Below are 22267 nucleotides of genomic sequence, written 5' to 3'. Positions count from 1 at the left end.
GTTTATTTTAATTATTTCGGAGAGTAAAATTATATTTAATCACCAATAAGAACTTTCTCCAAGACTTTTCAAATTCCTCACATTTGTAAATGCAAAAATTTCATCATATACTTGGAGAAATCAAGAGCTGAACAGAAGTTTACAAATTCCTTTTGTAACTATAGCTATAACTGCAAAATAAAAAGGCAACATTTAGTTTACTCTTTTTTGGAACAACAGACTATAAACGGAAGAAAAAAGGCATTTTATGCTCATCTGCAGAATAACATCACATTCTTCAAAAATATCTAAAAAAAGAACTTACGTGGAAATAACGAATAATGTACCTGATGGTCGTTTCAGTAAGCATTTTTTTTTCTCTCTATACATTACAAGCAAATCCAGACCTACCACTGGGGCAAAGGTAGGTGTATGCCTACATGCACCGTAGGTGGCCCTACTTGGAAGTCTCTTGGGATAACTGAAACTGAAAGATCTGCAGCAAGAGTAATCAAGTACATCCAAGCTGTGGCAATGCACTGCATTTCTCAAGCTGGTACAGCAGGCAGGATTATAGGTAAACTCAACCTTAGGAAGACAAAACAGCAATAATTTTTTTTCATATCTTACCTGCAGCAAACACCTATCTCGAAAAGTGTAGCCTATCAATTTGTCCAAATGCATCAGACACTGATGGTAGCGGACATGGTGGGTCAGGACAGGAAGCATCATTGCGTGCTAAAAAACAATTGCAATAAGGAAAAGCATTCAACTTCAGTGTACAGAGTACTCAACTGATTAATCTGTAAATACAAATACCTTCCATTTGTCACAACATTGAGTTTTACTGTTTTGGTTTAAGTGAGAAAAAAAAAAAAAAAAAAAAATCATGGTTTCCCAACCTTCATCAGCAGAGAACTTAATTAAATCACATTTTTTCTATTTGCATAATCACAGTGGGGCCACAGCCACATCCAGACCAAATAAATAAATACATAAAATCTGTCTTCTACTTCAATATTTTGAATGAGGTAAAAAAATGTCTGGTCATCAGTAACATCAAATTTCAATAAGCTGTGACTGAATACCATGCTGTATGTTCATACCTTCTCGTTTACCACCCCTGCAGTTTTAGGTTTGTACCAAGGATGAAGCAAGACCATTTCATTTCTGCCTCACAACATTAGGGAAGAAGCACTTTATACCACTTTAACCAGCTTTCACCAAACAACAGTAGCTACTTGATTTTTAAGCACAGTTATTAGTACCTCGCTTCATTTCCTTATGGGGAAGAATTAAGGGCTTTTTGAAATGCTGTAGACTGGCATTTCCTGGCCTAATGTGCCAAAAAGTATTAGAAAGGTTGCTGTTTGATTGTCTAGGAAACAGAAAATGTTTTCCTGTTGGGGAAAATGTAAATTAAAATTTAACTAACTATGTTGCTACACGGAAGTCTCCCTCTTTCAGTGTTGTAAAGCAGGAATTATACACCAGTATTGACTTTGGATTGGTCTGGGTTGAAGTAAGCAAGTAGTACAGTTTATTAGTACAATAGTACAGCAAGTATGATATGAACATCAATAATCTTGCATAAGAGTGAAATGTTAAGAGCTACAAGAAAAATGTCAGTGTTTAAAGAATTTTATGCACATGACCATTTTTGTGACACTAATAGTAAATTTCAGTTCTTCAAAACATTCCTAGTAGTAACATGACATGAATACATTGAAAAAAGGTGTTTTAAGGAAATCAAAATCTGAGGACTATCACTATTAATTTCAGAAAGAGGAATGTGTATGATTACACAAGAGGAGTGTAGTGTGTAAAGAAGCAAGAAAAACAAGCATACAAAGCAGGTGATGTATAATTTACGGATTAAATGGTGTTATGGATTTCTCCATGTCATTAAAGAAAGAACAGCAAAAGATAAAACTAGTGAATGCTACAAGACTGAGTTGTTAAGAATAACCAGTGGCAACACTTTCTGTTTAAGTAAAAGACTGTAATTCTTCAGAACGGAACACATAGCTGGAAGGTAATCACAGAATCATTTAGGTTGGAAAAGACACCTAAGATCATCGAGTCTAACCATAAACTTAACACTGCCAAGTCCACCTCTAAACACCACATCTACTCGTATTTTAAATACCACCAGGGATGGTGACTCCTCCACTTCCCTGGGCGGCCTTGTTCCTATGCTTTTTGGTGAAGAAATTTCACCTAATACCCAATCTAAACCTCCTCTGGCGCAAATTGAGGCCGTTTCCTCTTGTTCTATCTCTTCTTACATGGGAGAAGAGATCAACTTCCACCTCACTACACTCTCCTTTCAGGCAGCTGTAGAGAGCAATAAGGTCTCTCCTGAGCCTTCTTTTCTCCAGACAACCCCAGTTCCCTCACCTGCTCCTCATAAGACTTGTGCTCTAGACCCTTCACCAGCTTCGTTGCCCTTCTCTGGACACGCTCCAGCACCTCCATGTCCTTCCTCTAGCGAGGGGCCCAAAACTGAACACAGTACTCAAGATGTGGCCTCCCCAGTGCCAAGTACAAGGTGATGATCACTTCCCTACTCCTGCTGGCCGCACTATTTCTGACACAAGCAAGGATGCCGTTGGCCTTCTTGGCCACCTGGGCACACTGCTGGCTCATATTCAGCCAGCTGTCAATCAATACCCCCAGATCCTTTTCCTCCAGATGGAAGTAACTAGTTAACAGCAAGCAAAGGACTTTCTAGATCTCCGAATGGCAGAAAAACACAAAACCACTCCAAGAAAACCAAGTAAGTGTAAGTGAAATTTTATTTTGTTACCATGTCACTCATTTAGAGTTTTCTTAGTGTAATTTACAAGCTAGAGGAACACCTCTCTCATCTCCATATAAACTGTACAGGTGTTTCCTATGTCTTCCTTCCCAGGAGTTCATTAAAAGAACCCAACAAAACAAACAAAAAACAAACAAAAAACCCATCAAAAGCCAAGACTTGTTTCATGCCCTGCCTTTATGTTCCACTACACTAGGCAGAAAGAGTCCCTCAAGCAAGGTTTAATATTCTTTATATCAATACATGTGGCCCTAAGCTTGAGGACTGAAATATAAAGTTTTAGATTTTTATCAGCTGTAGTACAGTGACTGAAGAATTGACATCTCTCTGGGAACACAAAGAAGGTCTTTAATTTGACTCTTGCAGTTACATCAACAAAGTGCTGCTTTCACGGCACTAAACACTTGATTGATTCAATTAATGTACGTCATGTTGGATTATAGCTATTTGATGTTTCTGATGTTTTATGTATTTATCTAAGAAAATAAAATATATGCTTTAAAAATTGTACTAGGCTAAAGAATGGCTAGTGATTAAAAAGAAGTCTCCTTAAGGGACAACAGGAGTTATCCCTTAACCTTGGTACTTGCAACTGGTTATAATCATATAAGTAACTTTTTTTGTTTCTAAATATATATGATTTTAACTATGCTGCACATTCTTTTCTTTCTGCAGCTTGCATGGCAAGGCAGGAACTTTCAGGTGTCCCCAGCTAGTGCCACCATTCCTCAGACTGGCAAATGCTCCCAACCTGAAGCTACTAAGAACCAGGTGAGCTGAAATATTTTAAAATGCATCATTTCTCTCCTCACTCTGAATGCTTAACACAGTTGTTGAGGGCACACCACCAACAAAAGAGGCAATGAAGTTGGTGCGTGCGTGGGGGGGTGTGGTACCTTCTCAGCATAGCCCCATCCAGCCAGACTGCATAGTAAGTGCTGCCCAGCTTCGTGGATGAGTAGTGCACTTCATTTATTGGATATCTTAAAGTGAACCAATTAACAGAGCCATTTTACATTTTTGAAAAATTTCACTCACCCTTTTTTCTCCTCCTCTAAGCAGTTCATTTGTGAGACTGCAAAGACCAGTGTCATTACACCTACGTGGAAATTTGAGCACCTATGAACTTAAAAGAGTTTCAATCTCCTAAATGGCAATGCTTTTAAAAGCATTAATTTTAAATCACTGCGCTTTAGCTCTGCCCAGAGTTGACCTATGTGTATTTAGTTTTAGTCTTTAATCTGGGAAAAAGCAGGTAGAAACAGCAGCAATTTTTCATTTTACAGACAAACAATTTGCCTACTCTTGGCCTCTCAAAGAAATCAAATTAAAGGACCTTCATACCAGAAGTGGCTGATTTAGATGTTATGTCTGTAGATGGGCACAAATACATGATATAGCTTTACTTTCATCGCTCTTTGGTGTTTTGCTGTCCTTCAACAACAAAACGAAACAGGAATATCCAAGAAGACATTACAAGGTGAATCACAGAATATATTATGAATAACACAGAATGCTTCAAAGCTTCTAAATTAGAAATTTACATTGCTTACTTAACCTGTAAAAATAGATACAGTTCACAACAAAAAATTATAAAAGGCTTGTAATTTTCCTCAGCTTTGTGAGAAGACATTTTTCACAGTGTCTTCTATTCTTTCTTCGACTTCAAAAGCAATAGTAGAATCACAAGAAATGTTTCAGACAGAAGAAAAGCATTTTTAGTTATTAGCATTTCTCCCCTGCTAGAATTTCTGCTTTAGCCTTACCAGACTTATAAGAGAACGATGGGATTTCTACCTGTTCCTTTGCCTAGCAACTCCCAAAGTTTGTGCTTCATGCTGTTAATACTAAATTGTAAGCATTTAATTCTTAAATAACATAACCAAAACAACAGCTAAAAAAATGATGCAAGTATACTTCTACCATATTTATTTGTCTGTTATTATGTTAGTAAAATTCAAGTAGTTATAGAAAAATTGCACTTATTTTTATCACATCACAAAGATGGTGGCTGTCAACTGTTTCAGAATAGGATCCAGCAGAGATCTGTACCTTGGGGATGTCATGTGTATTAAATGGAGTATCTGAAAGACATCTTCCTATTGAGGGTCTCCTGTTTTAAACCAAAAGTTAGTTGTGGTAGTTTTTCTTTCTTTTCTTTCAAGTAAAAAGATCTCTTCATGCTTCACTGTAAAAATGTTTTTAAACGAAATCTATATAGAAAAATGTAATGTAATAAAAATATCTAAAACCAACCCGACTGATGGATGAAGCTGCCCTTGGAGCTGCACACAGGACTCAACATCTGGCTAACCTCCAGCCTCACGCTCACCATTCCTACCTCCATCTCCCTTGTGCTAATCAACCAGTGACAAGAAAACTGAAATTTTAAAATAACTTTGTGTGTGTGTGGAGGAGGTGGACAGGACACTAGAACAGTTCCTTAAATCAAGAGACCTTATTGAGAAGGTGGTATTCATTTCCATTTGGTTCTTCAGCCTAGAATCAAAGCAAACCCCTGCAAGAGATAAGTGGCAGCTATCAAGAAAGAAAATACATCAGACATCTCTGCAGTTTAGTCACCTGGCAGACGTCAGAGCGTATCCCTGTTTTCCAGAATCCCTGGCTACTCAACTCAACGGTCACTTCACGTCTCATCGTGTTCTTCTGACGAATTTTCTGCAGTGCTTCCTAGACAGGGAGAGAACAGAGCTCCAGTGAAGAACTTTCTACAACAAAGCTGTATCATCGCACACGTGTGCGTTCACAATACCCATTTAAGGTTCACTTTTGGTGAGCAATTTCTAAGACTAGTCCAAATCTTGTAACTGCCAGCCACAGACTGTGGTGGACGTGCTGGCGTACGCTGTAGACAGAGGATTTTGGTAGACTGAGAAGAGAACAGAGGTGACTAAATTTTTTACTGCATATGCCAGAACAATACAGTCCAACTCATACATCTAAGATGACACATAAGTAATCAGGTCAAGATCCTCATAATGAAAGCATCTTCTTTACTCCATGTGCAAAACAGCCTCTTCATTCAAGTCCGTCACCGTGAGTACTCCTGGTTTGAAGCATTCAGTAGGAGTAAAACAGAACAAGTAAAAGAAAGGCTTTGTTTTGCCATCTTGGCTACTTCATCATAGGTCTTGTTCAACTTTTCAGTATTCCCAGTCTGGGAAAGGGGTCAGCATTCACTGTCCTGGAGCCTATTATAAAATCTACCAACATTATTTAAATTAAAAACTAAAAAAACCTGAAAAAAACACCCCAAAACTGTTTTGCCTTGACCACTGGCTGTTTAGTGTTGTGCAAATCATTTATTTGTCTCTAGAAACTATGAAAGGGACAGAATTCATTAAAAGATTCTGACAGAATCATTAAAAGAAAATATTTTCTGTAAAAATGAAAAGATGAAAGAATGAAAGAAAACCAGCTAAAATAAATCACCACTGGATCAGGATCCCCTGGTTCCAATACTACAAAGCCCCCACGGTATACAAGCTCCCCACACAGCATGCACAAAGATTCAAGACTCCCTCAGTGCTCTTCCTTCTTCAGAACAAGGAACTTTTCAAAGCTACCACCCATCCTCCCTTTCTTTCTCATTACAGGGCACTTGCTTAAAGCCACCTCTTCCCAGCTTCCAGTCTGAAGCTTGTAAGCATGTGTTCTGTTCTGTGGAGACTCACCAAGGGGCTTATCTGTCCAGATGCAGATTCATCAAACCTCAGACACCTCAATACTGAGGCGTCTAGGGAAGAGGCTAGTTAACCCTGGCTCCTTTCATATTCAATGAAGGGGGATAAATGGCTTAAAAAAATGAATTTCTCTCTCCATTGACTTCAAAGTGAGCCTTCACATCCCAATTTATGGACCTGCTGTAAACGTTCAAAGTTATGTGAGATGAATAAAGCCCCCAGGTATGACTGTGTCACAAATAATAACATCATACAATCTCGTAGTAGCAAATAACTGATGGCAGAAGGAAGAGAGATGTTTACAGCACTGCACCCCTTGTGCTTTGTCTAAAATTTGCATTTTGAGGCTGTGCCATCAGGTGTCTTCTGAGATGGGTTCTACAGTGCTTGCTAGACCTAGCTGTACTTTCAAGGCTGACTGGCTCAGGAGCATTCCAGTGTTACTCACAATATATGATTCACAGTTTTTAAAAGCCCACATACCAGTCCAGTGCAGTCATACAGATCCTTCTAAATTACTGACACATCCATTGGCAAAATGCATAGGTTACCCTCACATAAAGCTTGAAGAGCTGAAGCCCTTGGGAAGGACTCATGTTGGAGAAGTTTGTGGAGGACTGTTTCCCATGGGAGGGACCCCACACTGGAGCAGAGGAAGAGCATGAGGAGTCCTCCCCATGAAGAGGAAGGAACGGCAGAGACAAATGTGATGAACTGACCACAACCCCGACTCCCCATCCGCCTGTGCTGCTGGATGGCAGGAGGCAGACAAAACTGGGAGTGAAGTTGAACCTGGGAAGAAGGGAGCAGTGGGGGCGGGGGGGGGAAGATATTTTATTTCTCATTACTCTACTATGATTTGATTGGTAATAAATTAAATATATTTTCCCAAGTTGAGTTTGTTTTGCCTGTGCCAGTAATTGCTGAGTTATCTCTCTGTCCTTATCTTGATCCACAAGTCTTTCATTGTATTTTCTCTCCCCTGTCCAGCTGAGGACAGGAGTGATAGAGCAGCTTTGGTGAACACCTGGCATCCAGCCAGCGGCAGCCCTCCACAGTGACAAATACCAAAGGAATATTTTATCTTTTGAAGCAAAACATAATCACCCCTACATCCAATTCACTACAATTTCACAAATAAGTCATCCATTAGCCCCTAATGAAAAGATGCCCATAAACCAATGGTTTTCCCTTCTACTTGCTCTGAGTATAGAAAGCTGTAGCAAACAAAATCATCTGCTATAGGGACAAATTTTTTATTTCCTTACAACTGTGGCACAGTTAAGTCACAACATGGTGTTTTTCCCCATTTACAAGTAAGGAAGCTAAGGGCTTATTTAATATCAGCATAAATAAAATATTAACTAAGACTCTTCCTCCTGCAACAACATACTATGCTTTGCAGTAATAATAAAAATCAGGTGCAATGTCAAATGTATCAAACGTTTACTGCAACCAAAGCAACACAAGTAGCACACTGGGGAAGACTGGAATTGTACTCAATGATCCTCCTTGGTCCTTTCCAACTCAGTATATTCTATGAATCATCAGGGTTTCTAATCAATAAACAAAAATATAACATCACTTAATTAAATTCTATCCAGTACCAAAGAAATTAATTTCTCCTCTATGTAGTTTTTGCCTAAGGTGTCCAATTAAGAGTGCACCAGAAGACATGTACCAGAAAATTCAAAGCTTCAGTCCAAGATCTTAAAAAAAAATAGATACCTAAGAGAAGGCTGCTTTAGTCTACATTTAGGTGACTTTACTTTTCTGATTTTTATTCCCAATTGGTTGAGCATCTGCACTTAGGAAATGCTTTTTGCTTATCACTTCAAGGGGAAGAAAAAAAAGAAAGAAAATATAAAAATTCAACAAACACATCATTTGTCATTAAAGATTATTGAAAATAGCAACAACCAGATGATTTCAACTGAAAGAGCTTAAGGATTGTCACTAAGACTGTAATAAATTATAGTTTAAAACCAGGCACAAGTGTGTCAGTTTTCATCTCAGAAGAGAAATGTTTAAAATTATGAGCTAGTTAAAAGTGCACTCTGAAATAAAAAGTTGTTCTCTATGCTAATTCTTGAAACCACTAATGGCAAGAGCTATAAAGAAGTTATGGTTCTATAATGATCATTTCTATAATTGGGTAAAAAACCTTGAAGTAGTTTGACAGCTGAAAAAAGGAAAAAAAAAATCCATTCACTAAAAAGCAAAGATAAAAATAATATCAGTGTTAACAGCCTGAAAAGAAAATCTTTTGTGAAGGGTTTCTATTGTTTCCATAAACAGGGCAGTAGTATGGCTTTATCCTGAATTACCATGTTCAATTCTCAGCCATGGAAAAGTCCAGCATACCTCTCTTTGTGACAATTTTTGTTTATCAGCCTGTTTGACTTTGGGACTATTGGCCAGGAGGTGACGCAGCTTCACATAGCTCTTCCATAGCTTTTGGTATCTGAAGAACAAAACCAGAAAACAAATACTTTGGTCTATACAACAAAAGTTTCTCACTGATTTTCCTTATGAACACATTAGTTGCTAATAAAGTACCATATAAATGCAGATTGTCTACGAGCATCTTTTTGCTCCAGAAAAACATCTCAAGGCATTTTCCAAGAGAGGTGACAATGACCAAGGACACAGCAGCAGAGAGGAGGCATTAGGGTGCAGCATGAGGTAAACAGCAAAGCTCAGGGCAGAACCCAGGTCTCCACCTGTTCTCTCCAAAGGGCCATCTCTGTATGCTGAAAAGACTTGCCTGCAGCACGACATCTAAATTCAGGCAGGTGAAAACTCCTTCTCCACAGGGTTTATCTATCACTCACTGAAAAGCAGTAGTAACCCTTCCCAAGAAGTGTCTGTCCTTACACTGGCTGAAACATTTCAGTGAAGCACATGAGGAAAAGCTCTGCAAGTCATCTGCAACATGAAGTCATTCTGTGAACAGTGAAGTAGAAGTTTCATTCCCTATGGGTTTGTGCTGAACGGAAACAGCAAGTCAAGTTTTTTCTGTAGTTAGCATATACTCAAGGTTTCTGGTTTTCTCCAACCACCTAGCCTTTTCATATTTTGGAGGTGTCTAATTACACATGAACTTCAATAACAGAACTTTTTCCTTGGTGGGAATCCCTCTGTGATCTAGTATGGATTTTCACAAAACTTTAAGAACTTGCTCCATTCGTAGACAGCATCCCACCATTATATTTGGCTACAACTGACCAACAGGTTCAAAAGAAAAGCAACCAAGAGAATTTTAACATGGACCTTGTGTCCTTAGGAAATAAGGCTATCTTCAAAATAGTGCCACCTCTACAGTTTTTTCAAGAAAGCCCATAAAATCAAACTTTTAATAGTAAGCAGGGAATCAGAGGACAGAGGGAACAAGTTTACCCCAGTAATTTGTTTTCTTTTATATTTACATTATAAAAGAAGATTCTTCTCAGCACCAACTTAGAGCAGTGGTTTTAGTAGGAAGTTACCACATTAGTGGCAAAGCAGTAACTGAAGCAGAAGCAATTTCACCATTTCACAATCTTCTCAGCACCCCACATTCACAGGCACAAACAGATCTTTACTTATTGGTATTTTTTTTCCATGACTATTTCTCTGCAGCATTCTTGAAGGTATACTCTCTGCCCCTAGAGATGCTGATATTTTTTGAGTCTATACACACATCTGAAATGGTCAGTCCATAGATTTTTCTTATGCTCTGTTCTCTGCATTTCTGCCATCTGCAGAATAGCACATCTATTTCTGACAAATCCCCACCCAAAGAAGAAAAATGAGTTAATGAACGAATCAACCAACCAGAAAACAAACAAATGCCATGAGAAGGTTTCAACCCAAAAAACAAGAACCTGTGATCTACAATATATGTTTTACTACTAGAATTAATATGGGTGAAACAAGATCTGTTATTGCAGTTAATCTGAGAATTAATAAACAGATTACAACAGCAAAAATTCTGTACTAGAAGCTCATAAAGAAAAGACACAGAAGAGGAAAAATCTTTTCTGGGCATTACCTATTTCACACATGGCCTCAAAACTGCAGGTGAAATTCAATGTCCTTAAAAGACACTGGAGGAAAATGCAGGAAGAAAAAGGGAACCCTAACTATACACACACAAGAGACTGGCTCTATATTATCTGCCATCATTCAAAAAACAGATCTCCAAATCATTGGAAAAATTCACTGAAAATGTCAGAAATTAAGAAGAGAATCATGAACAAAATCCAGCAATCACTTTTATGCCACTACATAAATCCACATTAAAACAGTATTTCTTGCTTTGCCTGAAGTTCTGATTGCCTCTCCACTCCTTCACTGCATCCCTCCCCATCTCCATAAGGATATAAAAGGTACAGTGAAAAGTAGCATGGATGCAACAGCTTCCAAACAGTACATAGCCTTGATCGTTCAAGGCACAGGAAGAGACAACCAAGCAGGATATGGTAGTGTGCAAGAAACATAAATATTATGAAGAAAGCAAATGGAAAATGGTCATATGCTTCATTATTAGATGCAAGACATGAAGAGGATCTAATTAAACAATCAAGTAGCAGCTCTGAAACACAAAAGTCAGTCCTTTTTCATACGATGCACAGTAATACTGGAGAAGCAATTACCTGGAATCTTATCATAGAATCAGAGTGGTTTGGGTTGGAAGGGACCTTTAAAGGCCATCTAGTCCAACCCCCCATAAAAAGATTCAAAGTTATTTGAAAAATTTAGAGAAGGAAGGTCCATTCAGGGCTTTTAAACAAAATGATCTAAATCCTCTAGCTCAGAAGCCCATATGCTATAGACTTTTGGAAGTAAGACCTGGGTAAGCATTTCTCCCCATCTACCGTCCTGTTACACTTTTCTCTCTTTAAGAACCTGAAACTGACCTCTCAATAGAAATAACATGGAGATTGAGGAACCTTTGGTCTGACCTAGACGAGCTGTCAGGTTGAGGAATTTCATGCTGCATATGCATGCACTTTTACTTCAGCAGATCCTTAATTGTGCAATAAAAAATATGTTATACCTTATATTCTCTAATTTACAAGAGCTAGTGTTCAATGTTGTAAGCACTAGGCTTCATACCGGACTTAATTAAGCACCTAAGCAAGCCCTATTTAAGCCACAAATGACAACAGTAATGAGTTTCTGAATGAAGGATAGAAGGAAAAGCATCTTACTGAGGATCTCCAGCATAACTGAGTTGAGCAGGTCGTATCCCAAAGTGGACAATAATGGGAAAAGTAATTACATCAGGATTGAACTGTTCACGGTCCAGTTGATCAATACGGACTGAGCTGGGTTTCTAGGAGAAAAAACAAAATATACCTAATTGACAACAACTCCATGGGAAAATTATTGCCTCTAGACCACAGTATTCAGGAAGCACAAAGTGTTAACATTCTAAGTTTATTAAAAAACACATAAAACTAATCATTAATATCATAATAAATATTTGGCAATGGCAATGGTTGAAACAAAGTTTCAGTCTTAGAGATTTAGCTCTCCCAGCAAAATAAAGAAGTCTTTTTATTTTCATTTCACAAGTCAAGAAATTTACAGTTTGATTATTTCCAAGAATTTAAAGCAACTTTTTTTGGTCAAACATCACAATGGAAATCAAATCAGTATTAGCACTCTGGCATCCAAGCTCCCGCATGCCTGAGTAGTTCACTAAGATCAGGTTACCTCTCTAATTTTAGTTCTGCTTCTGATTTCCCAATGCAAGTGAAGCCATTATTAGATCCATTCAATCACACTGACTAAACAGCATTAAAAAAATCTGTCATGCTGCTCTTAGAAAAGGCTCCTATGCTGATGTTTACAATGAGGAATACAGTCTTGTATAATGAGGAGACTTTTGTCCTTTTTACACTTCAAAACAGAAGTTCTTTTTATAGTTAAAAAGGACAGTGTAGAAGGAGGCAACTTTCACTTCACCTCTAAAAACGCAGAAAATGAGTAATTGCACATCACTGTAGAAGACTCAATCACTTACCCAACATATTTAAAAACTCAGTTGAAGGTGCACAGTTTGTCTCCAAGTAACCACTTTCCCCATTACCTGGCAAGCTGCTTTGTTATGTGCCTGCTTACTCCTCACTTTGCAACCAGTTGGATGAGGCCAATATTTTCTGCTTGTCTAAGGCTTCAGAAAAAAGGGCATTACTTCTAGTTACCTGCATCTCAAAACTTCTGATTTAGCATTGTGAATATCTCAAAAGACGAGTTTCAGACTTATAGGAACATCTCCCACTATTCTCTACACAAAACAATAAAAACTGTGTCATGAACAAAGCTTTCACCCTTCAAACCACCTTAGTAGAACTGTTCACAGGAATCATTTTCTGCATGGATAAGCAAAGCAAATTCTAGAAATAAAGGTAAGCCTCATCAGGTGGCCACATTTCCAATCTATTCTAGAAAAATAAAAACTTACTTGAAACTTTGACATTCAGACAAACTGAACACAAAGTTACATCTCCCCAGCAAAAAAAAAAAAAAGAAAAAACAAGAAAAAAAAAAAAAAAAGAAAAAAAAATTAAGTTATTTAGCTCATGCTGCCAGGTTTAAAAAAAACAAAACAAAAAGAAATGAAAAATGAAGAGAAAAGGTTTACCCCATAGCACTTCCAATAAAAAGGGATTAGGGCAATAAAATCCAATGGAAAACATGGGGAGGATTTGTAACAGCCAGAATTTTTTCTCTAAACCCGAGCTTAAAGTCCTGAAATAAGTTGATCTGTTTTTCTGGGGTCTGTACAAAGCCAATTTGAAAAGTTTTTATCTTCACAGAAGCTGTTGGTTGGTTCTCACCTCACTTAACATTAAAAATGAGGAACTTCTCCCACCTCCCCCTCTCAAGAAAGCAGCCTTGCTACACAACAACTCCTCTGAGAGCCAAGGCAGCAAAATAAAATTAACAGAATACAAAACAATAATTACACTCAATAGACCAATTATAATCAGCATGTTTAAAAAGATTACAGACAGTATTTTCCTATCAAAATATTTCATATTTTAGATATTTAAATAGAAGTAACCTGATCCTCAAAAGCATGAAAGGGAGAGGAGCTTTCAATATGCCTCTAGCAGAGTCTGTGTGAAACGTGTGGCAGCTGTTCATAGATGCCTGATAACAACCAGGACAAAACAATTTCTTGTCTACGACTTAATCACAATTGTTCCTTCACTGAGGGTTATAAGAGAGGTGTAGCTAGGCTAGGTCATTCTCCTTCAACACCAGCTTCCTCTCTGGTGCTGTTTCTGAAGGTTAAATGAACAATGAACACTGTACAGAAACATAGAGTATAAACTGCCCACCAGCAGACAGGACACAAGTAAATTAGATGTTACTCTTCCAGATTTTTATCCCTGTGTTCTTTTAAGAGTGCTGTGAGAGACCATCTAATAATCATAATATTGCTTTTAAAATCTCATTGAGAACAAAGAAATTCTAACAGAACAGATGCCTGTTATCTTTGTTTCCTACTCCAAACCTCAATCAAGACTTTGTTGATATTAGAAGACATGATGAGATTGCATGCAGATGTAGTACTAGAGAATGTTAAAATACATATATATTTGTACTAGTGAGCAAAGCATCAATATTTTAGAAAGAGTGAAGTATTAAAGAGGATTAAAATTTGTGAACCTTTAAATCTATTCCAACACAAAGCTTCCAACTAATGAAACACCATGAATAAATTAGTTTTCAATAATGTTGAACTACTATTACTTGTTTAAGTAAATAAGATTTATAAGCCTACCAAATTTTTTTCCCTTCTCCATTGTGCATATATACCCCTCATTTAAAAAAAAAAAATAAAATACATGCATAAAACCTAGATTTGCTCACAAGAGGAACTGTTATTTCTGAAGTGATGTTATGGAGGAAAGCAGCAAAATAAACTCTAGTGGTTTTACTTTGTTGTGTCAAGTGAATAAAATTGAATTGAAGAGCTGTCATTTTCTAAAACAGTTTCACATTTTCTCTATAACAGAACTGTTTTATCTATTGTAAAATGCATAGAAAATACATTCATACTCTATTTTTCACTTACTTTCATACTCAACAGAATATGCTGCAATGAACAGAAAATCCACAAACTAAGAAGAAAGTCATTGCAATCTTGAAAGAAAAAACATGATCTAATGATGGCATTATAACATGACAATGTTTCAAAATGCTGCAGATTTCTTTTATGCTTACATATTTTTATGTCCATACACATACCTAAAAACGTTGTCTTGTAAAATACGAAGTCTGTCAGGAGAAAATCACACAAAACCTCAAAATTAACACTACCACTCACAAATTGCACTGCCTTGTGCATACAGACTTTTACACTTCAGTGACACAAGGGAGGAGCAAATATGCATTCCTTTGTGATAAACAAAAAAGCAAGTTTTCAGCCAGCTGAAATCAGTATATCTTCAGCAAAACCACTGAACTTATGTCAGTGTTATGAACTTATGTCATACCATTCAGATGCTGATAACTTGTGCACTAGTATATACCTTGTATCACAGAAACCACAGGTAATGTTAAGTTAAACGGTTAAAGCTGTCTAACAGTTTCTGTTACGAGATTCTGGTTTAGCACTCAGTTTTAACCAGCTCAGCTAGAATTTTCCATAGTCAAGAGTTCATATGTATTCTGTATTTCATGTTCCCACAGATGATCTTATTTTCCTTTTGGTTTAGGAAGTTTTAGCCATAACAAAAACACTCAGAATGAAATAGAGGGAAAAATAAATTATCCTTTCCAATTATGATTACCTTATAAAGCAGTTTACTAAATGTAATGCCACCATACTTAAAATATGAACTTGAAAAATCTATTTAGGAAGGCACCCTGGCTACAGTTTGGGGACAGATTTTTCAGTTAGCAAATGAAATTTTCCCTTAGGCATGATACCAAGTCATACTTTTTCTGGAGAAGCTAAGAAGTTGAGCTAAAAGCAAAACAGGGAAAAAGTCAGAAAAAGAAAGGTATTACCACTGAGAAAGTTGCATGACAGTCTAAAATATGAGGTCCAAAACATGCCTCTACTACTGAGATACCACTCTGCGATACCAACCAAACAGAACCCTGCAGCTTTCAGTGGACATAATCTATTCTTGCAGCCCACATTTCTTAAGTGTGAAAGTCAGAAAAATGGGCTAAATTCTCATAAACACTGGAGTTGAAAGGAGCTCTATTCAGAGAGCGTATGTTTTAAAATACTAATTGTTCCAAAAATAATAAGGCCATAGGGGTTTCAAGCTCGGCACTGAAAATTAATGGATGCATTCATTAAGGTACACAAAATTCCTCAGTGTGAGCGAGAGCAATGTAAAAACAATGTGCAAAAAAATCCACAGAGGCAGAAAATACCTTTTCTATATTCAGGGCAGAATCTGGATAGAGCACTTTAAATAGAGCTAAGTGGTCAAAAGAGGAAGATGAAAGAAAAAAGCAAATAGTTACTAATTCTCTGGTCCTGTGTCAGGGAAAAGAGAATGGGATCAGGCACACAAAGACTGTCTGAGAATAAGAAAGTGGAGCAGTAAGTTACAGTTTCACATACATAAAACATAGCCATTCCTTTTGACATGCACACTGAAACAGTGCTCATCTGGAAACCTGCCCTTCAGTAGAGCAGCAGAGAGTACAATTCTTCCCAGGTTTGGAAGAAGTCAAGGAACTGTTCCTATAGCAATCTGCAACTGTCACTGGTCATCTCTCCTCTTTCTAATTCAGCCTGCAGCAGACTCTCTGAAACAAGACATCTACCTGTCATTGGGTTGTTCATAAATCAGAATTACTTGCTCTACCATGCCAGGGCTGGTAACGATCATCCCCTTGCATTCTTCTGCATATTTCTGCCATTCCAGTTCTTCCCACTGAAGCATGTTGGCAATCTCCTCTTCAGGCACCAGAGCTTTATTGCATCGTAACAAGTAGAGAAGAATCTGATGCATTGAGAGTACTTCTTTTCCTCCATCTTGAAAACATAAATAAATAAATAAAATGCATTTCAGAAATTCACTCCTAAAGCATGAGCAAAAGTGAAAATATGCAGAATACATAAAATATTTGTATGAGCAAAATGAAATGCAAAATGCTTAAGTGACTCAACAAATATGAAGATAAATGTTTTATTGATGAAGACTGCACATGTATAATCGCTTTGCTGAACTGGAAGCAATAATGGTAATGGTAGCAAGAGTAACAGTTTCATTATACTGTAAAGCTGAAGTTTCTAGCTTGCCTGAAAAAAAATAAAATGAGTAGGCAGAACAATTAGTTACGTTGTCCAGTTATGTCTTCCTTTTCATACTTCTATCATTCTTTTTACAATGGTAGTTAAAAAGCCTTTAGGTATTTATGCAGCTTTTTTAAAGAACAATCAAAATTTTACAGGATACTTCTGGATGAATATAGTAAGTTATCCTTCCATTTTAAACCCATCGGTAGTGCTTACGTGCTGTACCTGCACTAATGAAGACAAAAGAGCCTCATGCCGTCTTCTGGCACTAAATGAATCAAGGGCACGTGAAAACTGCTAAATACTTCTGAGACTTCAGGAAACATGCACAGCAAAGGCTGCTTGTGATGAAGGAGGACAGTATAATAAACCTCTGACTGGATCCAGGAAGCCAGTTACAGATGTGAAGATGTAAACAGGGAAGTCGAGTGAGTGACAGTCCTGACAGACCACCACTCAGTGACTATTCAAATTCAGTATGTCTGCTCATGTGAGTAAATAGATAGACAAGTTACCACAGTGCTTTAATTTTGACACAAATCTCTCTGACCCCCTCCTTCAACAACAGGGTGTCAATCTGTAGGTATGGAAGCACCTTCAAGTTTCATCCCCACAGCGCACAAATATTGATTTCCCTTCCCCAGGGAGCAAGAGCAATCTGGTCCTGCCACTGAGTAAATTCTCACTGTCACTACACACACAAAATAAAGGAATGGAGAAAAAACAGAAGTAAAGCCTTAGAGCAATATGGGGGGTGATGCCACAGCACAAGGAATGCTATCCCAGGCACACAGGAAAAGCCTTGCAGAGCTGCTGTGTAACAGCAGTGCTGCATAAGATGTCCTCTACAAGACGCACAAGGGAACAAGTGCTTCTTACTTCTGCTGGGATTAATACCACTATGGTACAGAAAAGACTAAAGGGGATGATATAACTTGGCCTCGTAGAACAATCAACCTCATTGAAACTCCAAAATGGAATCTTAAATGAGGAAAATACACCCTGAACCTCACTGGAAACAAAATACTTCTAAATAGCTACAGGGGCAGGTTTTTAAATGTGCAAAAGTTTCCTTCAAATTAAAGGGGGACTCGATTTACAAGACTTTTGTCTTTGTCAACAACTAGATTATACTGTTACACAAGAGGTAGTCCATGTCCAACAATCACCAAAAAAAAAGTGTAGCCTTACTCATTGAAGGCGATGTACTGGAAGGGCACAGGTTGCTATAGAAGCTGTGCTAAACAGCACTGAGACACCTGACCTTTCCTGGGTCAGAACATGCAGTACTTGGGACCTTCAATTGTTTCTTCCTAGTCTTTTAATCTCTTAATCTATTTATCATCATAAAAATCCATGATGATTAATACAATACAGCAACTATTCCACATGCTACGCATCTCTGGCATGCAGTAAACCTGGTATGATTAGCTCAAAGTTAGAGCTACCCCAAGGCCTGTCTCTGAGTGACATCCCAAACCTCATCTTTTTAGACCATGTTAGAAAAGGAAGAAAAAAAGAAAAGTAGAAGGAATAGGAAATCAGCAATTCATTTCTGTTTTCAAAGAGACAGTTGATAGATGTGTGGAGATCTGTTGCACCAATATAACCTCTTTGATTAGACACAGATAAATAACGTTCTGCAAACATACCTGAAGGAAATAGATTCCCACGCTCTGGAAATTAAAAATCTCCAAGGATCTCTCAAAAAATAATCAATACAAAATGCAAGCTTGATTAAAAAAAAAATCTGTCATAAAGATGCTAGAAGGCAACTATATATGCAGAAACATCAGGAAAAATACATTTTTATCAAGAGTTAGAAGGCTGGGAACCTTAAAGATGAAGCACACAAGAATATAGAGACTTATCTCTCCTTATCAGTAAACAATCCAACAGCACAGAAGGAGCAGACTTCTAAACTAAAATAAAATGTATCAGAATATAAAAACCTCAATCTAACAGGAAAACACCCTCAAGCTACAGAAACCAGCCAGGTCAAACTTGTTCTCATTTTGTGATGAGGTCAAGTTAATCAGCCACATGTGGCTTGATGGCTTATTTTGTAAATTGCTTCAGCAGAACCAAATCAATGTTTGCTAGCAAGACTCAGAGCTCTGCTTCTCATTGAACGTTGTTGTGTATCCAGGATGGAACAACAATTAGAAATATAGTCATGTAGCCATCAGTACTCTCCACAGTAATGAGACAAACCTCATTTAGCTCCAGCTATAATTAATATCCCAACTAAGTTTCAAAGCCCAGAGCAGAGAGCACCTCCAGGCCACAGCCCTCTTGATGAAGATTGTTCCATGTCTCATCTACACCCTCAGTCCAGCAGCTGAAATACATCCTCCTGTCCACACAACTCCTCTGGAGCAATCACTGGCAGGATCTCAGCAGGACACATTTTCAATGGAGCCATGACATTTATATCAACTGAAAGTCTGTCCTAATATCTTAGGATGTGTTAAATGCCTGGGTAAGCTGTTCACTCAAAACGAGTGTAACGCTCCACACTGAGGCTTGTCCTTGGCTGGCAGACTAGGGTTGAATTGCACTGGGAATGGTGTTTTTCGGTCTTTCACCATTTGCTGCAAGGTCTAAGCTTGCATTTAGAAAGAAAGAAACAGAACATATGCTCAGGGGTGCCAATCATGCTGCCCCTCAAAACTGCACATCAAGAATTTTAATACAATTACACAGTATCCTGAAGAGTAGAGGGGACATGAAATTCAGTTTCACATGTGAGATTAGGTAATAGCACTTCTCAAATGCCACAGCTCCACCACAGGACATGACAAGAATGGCCCAGCACTACCTAAAATCACGACAGAGACAAAAGCTAGAAGCAAGATATGGCTGCCCATCTGAACCCCAGTTCTGAGTAAACCCTCCACACTGCCAGTGAGACTAAAGACTCCAGATGGAAGCACCATAACTCTACACTGACTGAACCATCTGACTTGCAGTAAGTTTTTTTTGTGGTTTTTGGGGTTGGTTTTTTTTTTTTTTTTTGAGGGTGTGGTTTTTGGGGTTTGATTTTTGTTATTGTTGTTTTGAGGGGTTTTGGGGTGGGGAGTGGTTTAGTTTTTTTGTTTTGTTTTGGGATTTTTTAGATCTAATTTCCATACAGCTACATAATACAAGCATTACCTGGAAGAAATCTCACAAATCGTGGCATGAAGTGAAATCTGGGGCAGCAAACGGAATCATTTTCAATTGAAGGACCTTAAATATGGAAGAAATACAGAAAATTATGAACAGCAATGTATTTGCAAAAACAAGAAAAAAAGAAGGTAACCTGCCACAGATTAAATGAATGGTGATTACATTTGATAGGGCCTAAGTTTCAATCAGAAAAGTAACAAAATGCACAGTAGAGAGGAACAGAGTAACAACTTCTACGGAAAGCTTTCACAGGAACAATTTCAAAGAAAGTTACAATAACTTAAAAAGAATCTAACAAAAACACAGTTGTTTTATTTAAAACAGTGATACAGTAAACATTATTTTATATAATTAATTACCCTAAGTCTTACAGACACAAGCAATAGTTTATTAGTCCCTCCCAATCTTGGTTACAATAACAAAGATAACAAGGAAATTTCCATTATGCTATTTTGTGTTTTTTTTTTTTTCATTTCCTATTTCATCATTCAAAGCTTTGCATGAAAATAAAAACAAAACCAGTAAGTGCTTGATGTTAAAGAAGAAAGAAGAATCAGAAACACAACATTGATATTAGAATACATCTAGTATCAAACCAAAGGCGGCTACACAAAATGTACGAAACCTGTATGCTCCTCTGTTTAACTGCAGCAAGTGCAGTGTGCATCTCACCAAAGGTAAGACACCAAAACACATCTACAGATTCTGAAAGGAAATTCCTCTGATATTCTCAGTTTTCTTTTAGACCAAGGGAAGGATCATCCCTGAAATTCTCCTTTGTCACTGTCTTCACAGAAACATGTATTTTCATCTTAACAAGTCAAAAACATTCAGCTATAATGATATGTTATCCCTCTACAGCTGTCTGTATGACACTGCTTTGTAAGTTGACTGTAGAGAAATATTGTATGAGTAACTCGTTTGTTACCTTATGAAAACAGACAGAATAGTTTACCTGACACCTTGGCTTTCAACATACCATGCACATGGTACTGTGCAATATTAAATGTACAATAAAATTTACTGCTTGATTAAAATGAACAGTTTTGGATTAAGGAACAAATTTAGTTTATCTTTGAGAAGACAGCACCAAGTTTGTGTATTTTAATGGCCACAGCACACGCTAATGAACTCTGTTCTTCACGAAGCTGAAATATATTAAAGTGGAAGTTTGTCCTTCTCAAGTAAACCAGCATTTGACTTTGTTCTTTTGAGGCCCCTCCCAACTTTTTCTTTTTAAACCAAGGAACCTAACAAAACAGAGTCCTGTTTATAAAAGCTGCAATTAATTGGGCTTTTGTACGGTGTTTTTTTTTCTTCCCTAAATAAAAGTTACCTTTAAGATTCCAGTCATAGAGCTCCAAAATATCTTTGAACAGATATGAAGAGAACAGCTCAAGACCTCTCACACAAAAATTCTGGGGAAAGAAAAAAACAAAACACAATTATAATTATATAATATGTGAGTGGCTTTATTTGTATTACAGTATATTTAAGTAAAACAATGAAAAAACCCAGTGTCTTCATATTTGCCAACTACTAGACACTGGGCTTTGGAAACAGTATTGATATATCTGTAATCCTCTACTGTGACATAACACAGTGATCTCTTCAGAAAGCATTGTAATGAAGACTCTTTAGTCAATGTCCAAATCAACAACAGAGGCAGAAATTACAATTCTGCGATAATTCACCATGCACTAAAGCCCTTTCACCCGAGTAAACTAAGCAGATGACATTTTTCTGAGAAGGATCTTTTTTATAATTCATTTTTTCCTACATGTTCACATTAAAAGTTTATAAATCACTCTCTCTGATACGTGATCACTTCCACAGCAACATATCAGTACAACACAGAGAGCATTTAGACCTCAAGAGCCAACAGAAAAGGAGAGGAGAAAAAAAAGAATGGATTCTTCTCATCAAGTGGGGAAACAGCTCCTCCGAAGCAAAGAGCTTTCATTCAGTAATGAAGGAACTAAAAAAGCCTTCCTTAACAAACAAAATCGGGCCAGGTTGATACAAACTGTGCGTGTATGATACCGGCCATAAATTCCGAACCCATCAACACAATCTCGTTCCCAAGAACACATTAGTAAAGACCATCTGCAAATAGCGCTGTAGCCAATTGCTGTAGTCAGTTGAACAAGAGTCTAAAAAAATGTCAGGGTCCCTGTTTTGTTTGGTGGATAGTTTTTGTCTTAGTACAACATTGGGAGACAACTCAGCAGATTCAGTAACAAAAAATGAATTGCTTTGATCTTGTTAATCTTGTTGAGGAATTTCAGGGCTCTTGCATATATTTAGATGCTGTTGAGTAACAAA

At 37.5% G+C, this 22267-nt stretch overlaps 1 protein-coding gene across 1 annotated transcript in view; it reads right to left on the bottom strand.

Annotated features, from left to right (window-relative positions):
• Positions 1-22267, bottom strand: part of DROSHA (drosha ribonuclease III) — a 70096-nt gene that overhangs the window by 28528 nt on the left and 19301 nt on the right. The window contains exons 11-17 of the mRNA XM_010164733.1: positions 21279-21360; positions 19928-20002; positions 16338-16507; positions 11700-11824; positions 8869-8968; positions 5384-5491; positions 610-717 (exon numbers count right to left, since the gene is read on the bottom strand). Coding sequence (XP_010163035.1) covers positions 610-717; positions 5384-5491; positions 8869-8968; positions 11700-11824; positions 16338-16507; positions 19928-20002; positions 21279-21360 — 768 coding nt within the window. The remainder of the gene's footprint in view (positions 1-609; positions 718-5383; positions 5492-8868; positions 8969-11699; positions 11825-16337; positions 16508-19927; positions 20003-21278; positions 21361-22267) is intronic.

This window comes from Antrostomus carolinensis, unplaced genomic scaffold (genome assembly GCF_000700745.2).
Source record: "Antrostomus carolinensis isolate BGI_N321 unplaced genomic scaffold, ASM70074v2 scaffold42413, whole genome shotgun sequence".
In the NCBI taxonomy this organism is placed as follows: domain Eukaryota; kingdom Metazoa; phylum Chordata; class Aves; order Caprimulgiformes; family Caprimulgidae; genus Antrostomus; species Antrostomus carolinensis.
This window is presented reverse-complemented; position numbering and strand designations above follow the sequence as displayed.